The sequence below is a fragment of the Sipha flava genome, unplaced genomic scaffold (genome assembly GCF_003268045.1).
Source record: "Sipha flava isolate LNK unplaced genomic scaffold, YSA_version1 49_pilon_pilon, whole genome shotgun sequence".
In the NCBI taxonomy this organism is placed as follows: Eukaryota; Metazoa; Arthropoda; class Insecta; order Hemiptera; family Aphididae; genus Sipha; species Sipha flava.
In genome coordinates, this window is record NW_020273360.1 from 107,505 (window position 1) to 122,982 (window position 15,478).

Sequence of the window (15,478 nt, forward strand, 5' to 3'; positions counted from 1 at the left end):
GGACGTACATTTTATGTTAGCCGGGTTAGTTATGGAACTTAGGGCTTTAATATACTTTATTTGTGGTGTGCCGTCAATTGTATTGAATATAATCGCTTGGTCCTTCTTAGGAAAAGAAAAAAATGCTGTCGTTTCTGCAAATGTTTTTTGTATATGATTAGCATTTGAAAAGTTAGCAGTGGTATTTGTGTCTGTAAGAGTTAAAATAGATGTGTTTTTTATATTGGTTTATGCATTCTTTGATTGGATTTTGGTTTTTGGAATATTTGATGTAGAAATATTATGGTTAGATTTACTAGTGAGGTTCGTTTGTGAACGTTTTAAATATGGAAAAGTAGGTTTAACGGACGTATTATCGCTCATTGTAGCGATAATGCAACGACGACGCGGTCTTAAGGTACGGTTTCCAAGCTGCGGCTGGCCGAAACGATCAGCCGCAACGATCAGCCGTAACGACTAAACGTTGCGTGCCGACTGGTTTCCTAAATACGACTAGACGTTGCGGCCGGAGTTCATTTTACCCTAATATTGTGTAGAGTAAACACGTGTTTTTTGGTAAATAATTTATTTATTATACTAGTTTTGTTGTGATGGAAGAAGTTATTGATAATAATAATAAAATAATTTTATTATTACTAGAGGAAGAAGAAGAAGAAGATAATAGTCATAATCCATTATTAGTAACTAGTAAGAGAAATTCAATTAGCAAATTGTTTAAAATGAGAGATGAAGGTTTTTTTGAAGTGCTTATTAAGGGCATTTAAATGATAATAAACTTAAGTTTCGAGAATTTTTTCGCTTAAATTTTGATCAGTTTACTTTTATACTATCACTAATAAAGAACGACATATCATTACCTCCATCTAATCGTGTGAAAAACCAATTAAATCTGATGAAAAACTAGCAGTTACTTTAAGGTAAATATTTTAATACTTAATTTATATATAAATGCGTTAAGAGGTATTAAATTACATTTTTACGAGTAACTGATCACTTTATATAATAGTTTAATTAATATAAATATAAAAATACGTTAGAGTATATTTTATAATCCATTAAACTATCCATACACATAAATATATAGATTTTATTTTATAATTCGTAGGTATCTTGCAACAGGAGAATCGTTTCGATCACTTTCATTTGCGTTTAGAATTTCACATAGTTATATCAGTTTAATTATCAAAATCACGCTGTCAGCTTTAAAGAAATATTTAATGCCTATTTTTCTTCCTGATATAACAACAATAGATTTCAATGTTAAAGCTTCTGAATTTTGGACAAAATGGAACTACCCAAATTGCATTTTGGCTATTGATGGTAAACATGTTCGAGTAAGAAGTCCCAGTAAAACAGGATCTCTTTTCTTTAATTATAAAGACTACTTTTCAACTGTCCTGCTGGCTATGGTTGACGCTAACTACAAATTTATTGCTGTTGATGTTGGCTCATTTGGCAGAGAAGGTGACAGCGGTATATTTTTAAAGTCAAATATGGGTAAAAAGATATTAGATGGGTCATTTGGTTTTCCTGAAGCAAAAAAATTACCAGACTCTTCAAAAATTTTACCTCATGTTATACTAGGAGATGAAGTATTTAGACTTCATACTAATATAATGAAACCATATACCCGAAATGCTTCAAGAGACGATAAATCTAAGTCTATATTTAATTATCGATTGAGCCGTGCCCGACGAGTGACAGAAAACGCGTTTGGCTTATTAAGCCAGATTTTTAGAGTATTTTACCAACCTATAAACATAGAACCATCGTCGTGTGACGATTTAATCGTTGTAGCTTGTTGATTACATAATATGCTACGAGATGCATATTTGGAAGAAAATGGACGAGCATATCAAGAATTTGATTCAAGTGAACCGATACCGACAAACAATATGATACAAATTGCTAGAGGAGGTGGTTTCGCAAACGCGGATGGGTTTGCCGTCAGAGATTCATTTAAAGACTTCTTCAATAACGAAGGAGCTGTTTCGTGGCAAGAAAATAGATAGATTATTTAAATAAATAGGTGTAACTTTTATTTAAAAATTATTTAAATTTAAATAACAATTCATTTGTATAAAATTTAAAAAAAAAAACATATGAGTAATAAAAATTAAAACTATACTTAGTTATATAAAATATCAATCCTTGTATATTCATTAAAATATAAAAAACAACTTATTATTACAAAATAGTTTTGAATTTACTTTTGTATAGATAGTATTAGTTATTATTATAATTATAATTGTTACCATATGCTGTCGACATATTATATGATTCAAATCCTTGCGAAGCGCCTGATGAAGTACTAGGACATAGCGATGGTGAACTCGAAAGAGACAGAAGGCTATGATTTTGCTGAGAGGGAATCTGAAACAAAACTTGAGTCGGTTGCGCAGTCGGCTCTAAATATTTCTGTTCTAATTGTGACACTAATGTGAGTATTTGTAATTTAGCCTCTGTTTTGCCTTTAGCTGGAAGTTTTTTTACTGATATTGCCATACTTTTAAAAAAGAAATCTATTTCATCATCAGCTTCTCTATTTAAAATGGCTTGATTTTGAGTTTGTATGCTATTTATTATAGCTGTTCGTTCCATAGCTCTTTTTACGTAATCAAACTTTTCAGGTTTGGTTCTCGGTCGTTTTTCCACATGCGTAGCCTCGTTGCTCACTATAACTGGTTCATTGAATAGTTTTTCAGTATTTGAATCGTCTTTATCTTCCGATAACATCGAATTTCCCATCGAAATATCATTCGATACATTTGTTGTCGTACTGAAATATTGAATTTTATAAAAATTTCCTAAGTATGATATAAATTTTTTATGGTTGGGGAATACAATTAATTATAGGTATAATCAGGGCTGGATCTAGAGGGGGGTCAATCATATTTTGATGTTTGACACTTACTTCCGTTGATATTCGACGTGATCTAAAAATGCAACATGTCCAGCTAAAGGCCATTTCTTTTTAGCTAAAGTAGCTGCTGATCCTGTTCCTAACTTTTTTTTATTCCTCATATATGTATCGCGAATATTACGCCATCTTTTTTTGCAATCTTCTGCTATAATATATAATATGATGTTTAAGTATTAAATCACAATGTTATCTTTTTATAATCAAATAAATATTTCATTCTAGAGTTAATATTATTTATCTGTTCAAGTTCAACTAATTTGTAGATACTAACTTGATTTTCCAACTATACATGATATATTGTTCCAAATCACGTCTTTATATATAATATCTTTATGTTTTTCGTGGGAGCTATCATACAATACGGATTGCTTCTCAACTTCTTTCACCAATACTTCATCATCGTTCGACGAAAATGTAGATTTAGATATAGTTTTTAATTAAAATGTAAAAAATACAATAAATCACTATATGACACGCATCACGACTCACGCAATGCACTGCTATCAGACCACTATAGCCACGAGCCGCAACGACTATTTATATCCTGCAATCGTCGATCGCACGTTGGAAACCACGCTTCGCAATTTTAAATAGCACAGTCAGACTACGTGTGTCGTTGTAGCTAGCCGCTGCGGCCAGCCGCAGCTTGGAAACTGTAGCTTTAGTCGTAATGATTATGTGAGTTGTTATGCTCCTATCATATACATTACCGATCGCCTGCGGCGCGGCGTTCACGATTAGTAGTACTGCTATCGGAAGCTAATTAAGACGGCACGCGATTAAAACACGTGTGGTCGCAGCGGCGTCCAAACACGAACTGAAAATTTATTTTTAAAGTTTAAAAATGAATGAGAATATAAATATGTAACTAGCGGATCCGAATTGGATCCCGGATAATATTTATTATAAAGATAAACAACTAATTGGATCCGATTTTGAAAACGATAACTTACTAGTTCGGTCCAACCTCTCCGATAATAAAAGTTGTAGGTAACTTACAAGTATTAATACATTTGATAATGATTAAAAATGAATGTATTTGAGTTTTTAAAAGCTCTGTGGTTTAGATTTTTACCAATTGTGTACAATTTTAAATTTTTTAATATTTACCTTATACCAGTGTTCTAATTTTCAATTAATAATTATATACAATTACATACTTGTATTAGAAACTTGGAAAAAAAAAAATCATAAATGTGTTTTAGTATAGGTATAGTTTACTGACAGTCCTATGTCTACGAAAATGAGAAGGGAAATGTTTTTTTTTTGTATGGACCCAATTAGAGTAGTAGGTACTAGTAAAATCATGAGACCCAACTAGCGTACTACCTGAAAAACACTAGGACCTTATTAGATTAAATTAGGGTCTTGGGGACCCAACTAGTAAACGCCACATTTAACTTGGTAAACTAGTTAAAATAGATTTCATAAAATAATCAAAATATGTTTTGGATTTCTAATATATTATTTAAAATTATTTCTCCTAAAGATGCATGTTTAAAATATAATGTTAAATTCGTTAAATATGTTATGTTGTAGCATAATATACAAAAATAAATTATACTCAAGATTTTAATTTTTACTAACTGAATTACCCATCGCTACCGGGTTACGGTAAAAAAATCAAATAGTTGAATAATTGTATATAATAAATAAATATAAAGGATGTATCATGTATACATTGTTAGAATAATGTGCAATTAACGTAAAGGAAAAACATAAAATATATTTTAATTTAATTTATAGATACTATAGAAAATATACACAATCTATCTATCTATAATCTATCTATATATATATAATAATATAATATAATATAATAATATAATAATATAATATAATAATAATAATAATAATAATAATAATAATAATAATAATAATAATATAATATAATATATATATATATATATATACTATATAAAATAGAACCCCCTTTTTTGTATGAACGCGCATAACTCAAAAAGTACCCAACGGATGTTAGTACAGTTTTCACTAATCAATAGGTCTAGATTCAGGGAAGGTTTTAATATACAATTTATTTGTATAACTTAATTAATAAAATTAAAAAATTAAAATAAAATTATCACCCGTGCACAGATTTCTCTTGCGCAGTGGCACTTTTGTAAGATTTCAAAGACAGCGACTCGAGTTCAAACCATAAAATTTACAATGGGAAAACACATTATCTGAAGCTACTGTATGTTGTACTTCACCGTCTATAAGAAATTTATTTGCCATTTTGATAGTATTTTGCCAAGTAACAGACCCGATAAGGCTTTGGCAAAATCATCGTGCAAGTATGGCTGAAGACGTATTGTTTCGAAAACAAAAAGAATGTCCATCAGATGATATAAATTACGATGAAAATATTTTTAATGAAGCTTTACTTGAGTTGAATAAAGTGGTGCAATCAGTTTCTGGCAAAAATATCACTGATTTTGGATTAATTCTATCGAACAATATAAATCTGAATACCAATACTGAATACTTGCGGGAAACGTCCTACGATAGTGTCCGTCTATTACAGGTCGTTCAAAATGAGAGACGTTTAAACTCTGATCAGAAAACGGTTTATGACGCAGTAATGACATCTATTAATAATTACGAAGGCAAAACATTTTTCCTTGATGCCCCTGGAGGTACAGGAAAAACATTTTTAATTAACTTATTGCTCGCCAAAATAAGAACAGACAGAAAAATCGCTCTTGCTGTGGCTTCATCTGGAATTGCAGCTACGCTTTTAGAAAGTGGTCGAACTGCGCATAGCACTTTCAAGATCCCGCTAAAAATGTCCTACGATGACAAAATCAAGTGTCTGTAATATATCCAAACAAAGCAACACTGCTCAATTGATGCGGGATTGTGTATTCATTGTTTGGGACGAAGCATCCATGACCCACAAAAGCTCGGTTGAGGCATTGGATAGAACCTTGCGGGACTTACGTAATAAAAATACATTAATGGGTGGCTGTACAGTCTTATTTTCTGGAGATTTTCGTCAAATCTTGCCAGTTGTAGTAAGAGGAACGAGAGCTGATGAAGTCAATGCATCATTAAAGAGATCTTACATTTGGCCAGACATAACTAAATTGAAACTTAAAACTAATATGAGAATATTATCATCTGACCAAGGAAATAAAACTTTTGCTGATGCTTTACTCCGTGTTGGTAATGGTCAGTCATTGACTAGAAATGGTAAAATTGATCTGTCTGAGCTTTGTTTTTTGATGTCTAATTTTATGGACCTAATTGAAAATGTTTACCCAGATTTACCTAATATTTCGACTAAAACGCCAAGTTGGTTACAAGAAAGAGCCATATTGTCACCAACTAACGATCAAGTCAATAAAATAAATGACATGATACTGTTAAAATTCAACGCACCAACAAAAGATTACTATTCCATTGACACTGTTTTAGATGCAGAGGAGGCGATACATTATCCAACTGAATTTTTAAATTCTTTATCACCTTCAGGGACCCCACCACACAAATTAATTCTAAAAATAGGGTCTCCTATAATTTTACTTCGTAACTTAAGTCCACCTAAATTATGCAACGGTACAAGATTACAAATAAAGTCTTTAAAAAACTGTCTGCTTGAGTGTATAATCCTTACTGGCTGCGGAGCTGGGGAAATGGTCTTGGTTCCTAGAATGCCAATGATACCAACCAATTTGCCATTTCAGTTCAAGCGGCACCAATTTCCCGTAAAATTAAGCTTTGCAATGACTATTAATAAGGCACAAGGTCAAACATTAAACGTTGCAGATTTAGACTTAACCGTCCAGTGTTTTTCCCATGGTCAATTGTACGTAGCTCTGTCACGTGTCACATGCAAACAAAATCTATTTGTGATGGCCCCAGAAGGTGAGACACTTAACGTGGTGTATCCAGAAATATTTAATACTTAAGACAAATTGATATAATTAACAAAAAAAATAAAAATCATACATCATACATCATAAAGAAACAAATATATTCCACACGTATATAAAAAAAATTAATCAAATTAAATATCTGATATAATTCATATCAAACTTTTCACATATTCCTAAACATATATAAATGTACTGAAATCTAGCAATAGCAAAGCATTGCCGGGTCAGCTAGTATATTTATAAAAGGAAAAACTGTAAATATTTCACCCAAAACAAAAAAAATTGATAAACAAATGAAGTTCAACGAATTTGTGTATTATTATTATAGAATTACTTTATAAACTCTATTCATTGTATCTTTTTTGTTATTTGATATTATTTTTTATTTTTAACTTTTCAAAAGATCTAACTCTAAACATGGCAACATAATGTTGACTAATGACTAATGACTAAATACAGGTTGGGGTAAATACAATCCTACTTTATCCAATGTTTGACCCTGCGCTTTGTTTATTGTCATAGCAAAAGCTATCCTTATCGGAAATTTATGTCTATTAAATGAAAAGGGAAGGGTTGAATCTGACGGGGTCAAATCAATTCTAGGCAATAAAATACGCTGACTAGTTCCTTGACCAGTTATAAATTCCAAGTCTAAAGAATGATCATACATATTTCGTACAATAAATATTGGGCTATTCATTAGATTGGAGATAACATTTAAATTACAACTGGTAAAACTTGTCTAATATCTACTCCCAAGACAATAACTTTCCCACCAAAGAAAACGTCGTTTTCCATTATATCTTTTAATAATCGATTAACAACCATTAACGCATACGCACTTGCCATAGGATCTTCGTCCCAAATAATAAGTTTTGATTTTCGAATAGTTGATGTCTCTTTGCTATTAACCTTTAATGATGAAACAAGTATCTGTCAAAATCAAAGGTAATTTAAATCGACTATGTACTGTGCGACATCCGAGTAATAACATTTCTGCTCTAGTCCAAGCGACCGGAATTATATCGTAACCCATTTCTATACAATTGTTAATGAGGCATTTATAGACGAATGTTTTCCCTGTACCACCAGGCCCATTAATAAAATATGGGTTAGGAACTCTTGTATTTTCAAGACTCACATATTTCATTATAGTGTGTATAATATCACGTTTTTCTTGATTTGTGCTATCAATTAAATCTTGTTGAATAGATAATGTTAATTTATCAATGTGGCAAACTGTTTACTTTTAATAACTATTAAAATAATTATATTTTTGAACTTTTCTCTTTTGATGGCTCATTTACACACCAAGTACTTTCGTTAAGAAAAAAAATCATGAAAATCGGTCCAGTAGAACTTCAGATATAATTGTCATACGAAATCGCCTCACGTTTTAATAATATATAAAGATGATATATTTTCGTTGTATATTAATTTAATGACTTTCTTATTATTTTTATTTTTTATTTTTTTTTAATATAGTGAAATATTAATCATAGTTCAGAATTTCTGTAAATAACTAAAAATAATAATACCCCAAATATTCATGTTACTTACACCATTAAGTAATAATCACAATTTTCATTATTTTTGATTTAAATTTCATAATCTAATTATAAAATTGAATTGCAATTTCAGCAAAAATAAAATTACTAAACCGATATAAGTACCATGTGTCATCACCAAGATATTTGATTTCTTTACAAAAACATAGTATTATGATAAAGTAACTTATATTTTAAATAACACAAAAATAAACCATAATAAAACCAAACATTCGTCCTGATTCGTACGTACCAATCGATTTTGATATGGTTAATTATGATATGGTTTGAATGCATAATTCATTGTATAAGATTACCTAAGTTATTTTTTTATTTTATAAGCGAAGAAATAAAAAGATCTCTCAATTCTAAGATAACAAGAACAACCGGCGACTTTCGAAGGAACAACAAAATAAATAGTATAATTTATACAACTTATATAGGTTAGAATACGGAAATAAATAAATACAATTTATGCGATTTCTGTCTTAGGTCAACAAGATTTTTAAAAGTAAACTATTTCGTGATTTGCTTCTTTGTCGTAGGATTCGTTTGAAATTCGACAGTTATATATTAGTAACTTGAAATCGTGCAATTCAAAGTGATAGTGAGACAGCCCTACCAGTCTAAGCCTATATCTACCTATTTACTTTAGATATAATATTATTGTCATTTTTCATAAACATTATTATTTTAATGTAGTTTTGTCATAGTGCTGTTTAAAATCATTTAAACATTTTTTATTTACTAATTAATTCATATTATTTTTATTGTATGTTTATTTTTTTTTCTACATTAAAATCTCATTTTTTGTGGCCATACCTTATAATTTTTAGCCTCCTATTGGCCCTACTTAAAAAGAATTCTGGTACCACTACTATGGGTCTTAGAAATAGCCAACACATTGACATACCAAGTGAGAGATTCTCATTGTAACGGGATGCGCAAAAGGTCGAATTGTTTGTTATTATTATGCGCCACAAAGACACTTCGGTGTCCGTGAACATCTATTGATTAACAAATAATGTCTCTTCGTGGATTTAAACACTAGCAGTATCCAATAACATTTTGTGTCGCTACATCTATTGGAACAAAGAACATGTTTACGGTCAAGGCGGACAACGGAACCAGGGCGGGTTTAAGGGGGTAGCTAAAGGTGAATTAGCCGGGGGGAGCCTTTGGGATTAAGATAACTATTTGACAAAGCCAATTATTAGGATATATTGATATATTAATAATTATTATAAAATATCGTCAATCGTCATTGATGAATATGATACATATTTTATATATTTTTCTATAAATTAATAGCTAATTTTTGTTCTTAATTATATGTGCATATCTATGTTTTTAAAATGGTTTCAGATTAAAATTGATACCAATAATGTTATTATTTAAACTTTGTCTCTATTATAAAAGAAATGACTTACTTATAAGGGACTCAAAAACAAATTCCATAATTTAAAATTTATTATAGATTTAAAAAACGATTAACTAAATTCTTAAACCTCCATTAGCCCTTCCTTTGGTAAATGATAAAACCCGCCCCTGGACGGAACAGCCTTAGTACCTGCATGGAAATAAGAGAGCATCGACAACACCAACTCTTGGTTCGTCTGCGACCATTTCTGTAATAATATATTGCCGAATCTCGCTTGAACTCACGAAATGACTAAGACGTTAACAAACGCACAGATGGATCGTGAGAACTAATATAACTTAAGTCTGAATAGAATTAATTCAACTTTGTTCGGATCTTTTCGAGAGAAACCTCTTGGATAACAGAACAGATGGGTAAGTTCGTAAGTTATTTATGTTTTTTTTTTTGTTTCTTCGCAAGAACTCGTTTAGTTGTTTTGTGGTACGTAATTTCGCGTCAGCTTCGTTCACTTTTTTCTCCGCGTTTGTTTGTGTTCGAATTTTTTCTCAATTTTTTCTATTACCTTTTTGATTTGCGTAAGATAAAGAGAAGAAAAAACTCTTATGATGAAAGTCTCGAAAGATCCGTCCCGACCCGAACAAAGCCGGATAAATCGGTGACGAAGTTATATACATATAAGAACGTACTTTATACCACATATATGCATAATATCTTATCATAATAATCGTAAAAAAATAATAACGTCTACCTTTTGAACAATATATATTTATTTAAATTGAAGTTAAATATTTATTTACAATAAAGTGCATTCAATTCTAGGCTGAGCTGACCAGAAAAAGCTTTACGCATATAAATATAACTTTACATACGTGCATACTCTTTCACGAAAAACAAAACATCAACAGTATATTGTTATGGGGCTTATTATGATAGAAGTATACAATGAAGAAGGTGTACTTGAATATAGCGAAAACTATTGTTAGTTAACTACTCGGTCAGTTTGATATTAATTGGCATTGTGTAACATGTGTATGAATATTTGACATCGCATTGGACATTGGATTATACAACAGACTCATTTGAACCCATAAGCAAAATAGTTTGCCTTAAGATTCAAAAAGATTTGAAAATCAACTTGTGTATCTACATTAATTCTATACGAGTTATATAGTTTCTACAACAGATCGCGAAAACATAACGTAGTTATGGAACAAGTTGATTTATTTTATATAATATTTTGTAAGTACTCTTATACTTTAACGGTTCTCGTTTATTTCAGCAACTTACCGGATTGCGTGAATTGGTTCTCAATTATTCGTAATGGTAGAATATTAACCAAATAAGATAAAAACAACGTTTTCAGAATTTCCAACGGTATTAAATGCATAGCGATGGTCTTGAATTTGTTCGCGCACAAATACCTTTTCTATTCAACGTGTCCCACGTCGTACGCGATAACTGCGGAAAAGGGAATGTAAATTATTATTTTTATGTACACCTACTGCATATTACTCGGTGTTATGATTAAGTGCGTTCGAAGCGTTTCGCATTCATTCGTATGAACGTGCCGTCGTTAGCGGTCAGGTGACTTATGCAATTGCCCGGGTAGTGTTTCTAACTTTTTCGATATCACGGAACACCAACCAATAATATTTTTTTTATGCGGAACCCCTTTGAAATTATCTTTAAAACAGAACAAAGACCTAAAATACTAAGATAGATACATAGATAACGTTTATATTTCTATCTAAATAAAATAATAGAAAGTTAAAAATATTATCTAGATACGGCTCAAACTGGCAATGATGCACTTAAAAAGTGTTATATTAATTTTGAATGTAATTATTATAAGAACAGATGGTTGCGTTAAAGTTCTTCTCTTAATTTCAAAGATTTTGAACTTCTTTGAGTTTAAGAAATAATTATTTGTTTCCAATCATGTATACATTAATTTCGATTAAAGTTTAAGAAAAGTAAATTAGACATTTTAATAAGTAAGTCACGTCCGAGCAAAAATCGATGTTCGTTAATACCCACTGAAATATAATTAAAATGTATTTTTCTTTTTAATGTATTATATTCACAAACGTGTATTTTTAAAATCGTTGACACTTTTTCTAGTTAATATCTTATAAATATATTTGAGACGGTCGAAAACTTTTGAAATATATACAAGTTTTTAATATTCATAAAGACATCATTCTATAATTAATCCTATATCAGTCGAAAACTTCAGGCATCACGTCATCATGATCGCCATTATCGGGTTGTTAGATTTTGAAAAGTTTATCGAATTACGAAAAAATATATTCACGTCCGAGACTTTTTCTATATATTTTTTTACTATAATTATTCTATATAATGCCACGTACGAAAATAAAACAAAAAATAAGGTACTGAAACGTATCCCGGACGGGGTGTTGTGGCTATAACATCAACGCGGTTACGACAACTACAGGATAAATCGATCTAACAATATGTCATAAATAACGGTACTAATGACGTGTACATTGATTGCGGTCGTCTGGTTTATACGTAGGTTGCACGTTGAGTGTAAATATATTCTATACACATATACGTGAAGGGTCACGCATATTTCACGTATTCTGTACACCCTTCGGTTTCGTTCGGTGGAACTGTTTTAAATACATAATGTAATCACCTATATTTTTTCTGGCCTAACAATTCTCTGCAGATGAGATTTATTTTATTAGCAGTTTCACTCTTTCATTATGTGGGTCCACGTCGGGGTAAACATTTCCTCTTATCAAAGAAAATTAAAACAAAAACACTTGGTAGGATTTGTCGGGCACAAATAAAAATCAAAACACAAAAGAAAAAAAAAGTGTTTCGTTACACATATATAGTATTATTCATTATTTCATTTCCCCGAAATGATGACGTAGGACTTAAGATAAAAAAAAAAAAAAAACGTGAACGAAATCACGTGCGCCTACAACAGTGGTGTACGCATAATTTTCTCGTTCGCGAGAAGTAATTGGAAAGGGAGATGACAATAAATTCAAGCGAAAAAATGTTCAGTTTACAATATGAAACCGTCCGGTCGGCTTTTCTTGCATTAATTCACTATTCGTGTCGGTATAAATACTATTGAAGGGTCCAGCTAGGCGCGCGTATTGCTGTTTTGAATTCGAATCGTTCGGCGAAGTAAAAAGTTCTCGACAAAAATTTAATCTAACGTAAATACACGAATATCGTGGCATTGTACGAAAATGGGTGCTTATGATAATAGGGAACTGTGTGTGTGTGTGTGTGTGTGTGTGGACCGTATTGAAATCGACAGTTTACGGACTTTGAAAAGATCTTGACGGCTTTTACCGTTTTTCGTACTTTGATTAATATAAAAACGTACAAGTGTACGCGAGCGTGTATATAGAAATTAAATTTGTTCGCGAAAACTTTTATCGATAAACAGAGACATTGTACTCGTCGCAAAAAGCTTTGCACCTCACGATTGCCACCGCGTGCTTAATTGCGCCACGCGCTCTCCACGGAATTTATCACCAATGTTTTTCGTTTCCTTTCGGGTCGACAGTCGGATCGTTGGCACGATTCGATCGTTTTTAATGGGTCTCGTGCTGTAGTTGCCCTTTGGAGGTCCGTTCAATATCATAATCAAAAAGATATTCTTCGGGAGATGAGAGTAATAATTACATAATTCCTATACATATTATTCACGTGTAACGAAAAACCTGTGTTTTTTAAGAGTTCAAATGTCATTGAGACGATCATTTTTCTATTTCAGTGGGAATAATTCGAACCGTTGAGTGCGCCTCGGATCAAAGGAATCCTATGAATAGTACCGAACGATTCGTGTTTATGACGCACGAATATGATAACATAATAATATTATGTGAAAACGTCGCAATAGATTATGTGTATACACCCGTGTAATTAGTACATCATTTTGATCGTACACAGCTCATGCCGCAAATCGCACCGGCATAACGCTGTTATTACACACATCTTTCGAAATAATAAAAGAACGAAAAAAGTAACTAAATTAACAAAAATATAAAATAATTTAATCTAAATACGTCATCCAACCATTCGCGTCACACGCGGTTGTGGACTCTTCTATGTACGCGTTTAAAACACTAAATGCACGACAGACGAGGTTAATAACAACTGAAAACGATACTTCTCGTTAAATACATCATTAAAATAAAAAAACATCAATATTGACATATTACTGTTCATAGTAGATAACAAATATTCCGTTGGTGTCTAATACTCACTGTATCTATATAATCTGAATATTCTTTTATTCTTTTTTATTTTGAGCACTCAAAAATGATTGTTAATCGTTTTTAATACTGACAAATTCGTTAATTTTTTTTCTCATCATTAATTAATTAATTAATATTTTATTAATTTATTTTGAGATAGTTCCTATAATATCTATAATAAGATATCGGATAGATGGAGTATTCTAAAATATTACGAAACCCGAGATATTTCGCTAGGATGGAACTCAGAAAAGCAGTGGCGTGGAAATGTGGGTAATCAAGAGGTGGCCGCCTTTCAGATTTTTGGGGGACGAGTGGGTAGGTACAATTGATTCATTTTATTATGATTTATAAAATAACAACATATAATTTTAAACTTTCGCCGATAGTTTATTTAAGTATTTTGTAGAGAAGTAATTAGTAAATATCTAGTTATTTATTCATGTTTAAACAATTTAATGTTTTACATACAAACTTTATAATAAGTTATAAATTAATTCATAATAAATGATTCTATTATAATTTAGGAAGGATAGGTCTTACCGATATTTGTTTTCATTATTATGTTCAAACTAAAATAAAATGAGAGAAATAAAATTCAGAGAATAAAACTACGATACCATTTTTAGTTTTGTGTGTTGAAATTTTTATTTTTATTCAACATGTTTCAACTTGATTTAACTATAAAATATTGTCAACATTCAAGAGCGGACTGGCCAGGGAGACAAAAGGGCGATCGCTTCCCGGCCCCTCGATAGTTGCATATTAATTAACAGTGTACAAAATGTAATGTTAAAATATAATGTTAAAACACCAATCATTTATTGTTAGAATAATCGAATTTAGATGAATTGAGCACAATAAACTAAAAATATTTATTAATTAAAATTTAATAATAATAGGTCCAGTTTACCCTTCCCTCCAGGCTCCTTGATACCCAGTCCGCTCTTGTCAACATTCAATCATAATTAGTACATAATCACTATGAAAGCTGAACAATGATGTTTTAATTATTATGTAATAAAACTCTTAACGTTGTTTTTAAAATTTTGGTACATAAATAATTTTATTTTCTTACTCAAAATAATAATCGTAAAATATCTTGTAATAATATAAAATAATACTGCCTTACGTCAACAAAATTAAATTATCGTAGGGTTCACTGTAATGGTACTACTTAAGTATTTTTCTATTAAAATATTATGTTATTAAAAATATATTGTACATTATATTTCTGAATTACCTTCACTGGTTGGTTTTTCCCTCAAGTCACTCAAGCCACTGAACTTAAAGAAAACATTCATTTTGCTTATAGTACATCTTTTATTTTTTTTGTAAAACTGTATAAATTCTAGATTAAAAATATAAAAGAATATATTATATTTATGTAAAACTCAGTGTTTATTGAATGATGCGTGGCACATTAATGTTTTATTATAATGTTTTTCTTGGGTGTATTTAATATAACTAAATATTACATATTTATAAAAGCACGG

General features: G+C 30.8%; 3 protein-coding genes across 3 annotated transcripts; 2 read left to right on the top strand and 1 right to left on the bottom strand.

Moving 5' to 3' along the window:
* Positions 1 to 2,226: 2,226 nt before the first annotated feature.
* Positions 2,227 to 3,360, bottom strand: LOC112690289 (the record flags this gene model as incomplete). The annotated part of the gene is made up of 3 exons (XM_025564269.1): positions 2,227 to 2,779; positions 2,915 to 3,068; positions 3,195 to 3,360. Coding segments are annotated over 3 exons (873 nt in total), but the record flags the coding sequence as incomplete, so codon positions are not given.
* A 1,862-nt stretch (positions 3,361 to 5,222) lies between these two features.
* On the top strand, positions 5,223 to 5,744 carry LOC112690290. The gene has a single exon (XM_025564270.1). The coding sequence runs from the start codon at positions 5,223 to 5,225 to the stop codon at positions 5,742 to 5,744; it is 522 nt and encodes a 173-aa protein (XP_025420055.1).
* Positions 5,745 to 5,814: 70 nt separating this feature from the next.
* On the top strand, positions 5,815 to 6,837 carry LOC112690291 (ATP-dependent DNA helicase PIF6-like). The gene has a single exon (XM_025564271.1). The coding sequence runs from the start codon at positions 5,815 to 5,817 to the stop codon at positions 6,835 to 6,837; it is 1,023 nt and encodes a 340-aa protein (XP_025420056.1).
* Positions 6,838 to 15,478: the final 8,641 nt, after the last annotated feature.

Coding starts and splice junctions, on each gene's coding strand:
- LOC112690290 (XM_025564270.1), top strand. CDS start 5,223: ATGGCTGAAGACGTATTGTTTCGAAAACAAAAAGAATGTCCATCAGAT.
- LOC112690291 (XM_025564271.1), top strand. CDS start 5,815: ATGACCCACAAAAGCTCGGTTGAGGCATTGGATAGAACCTTGCGGGAC.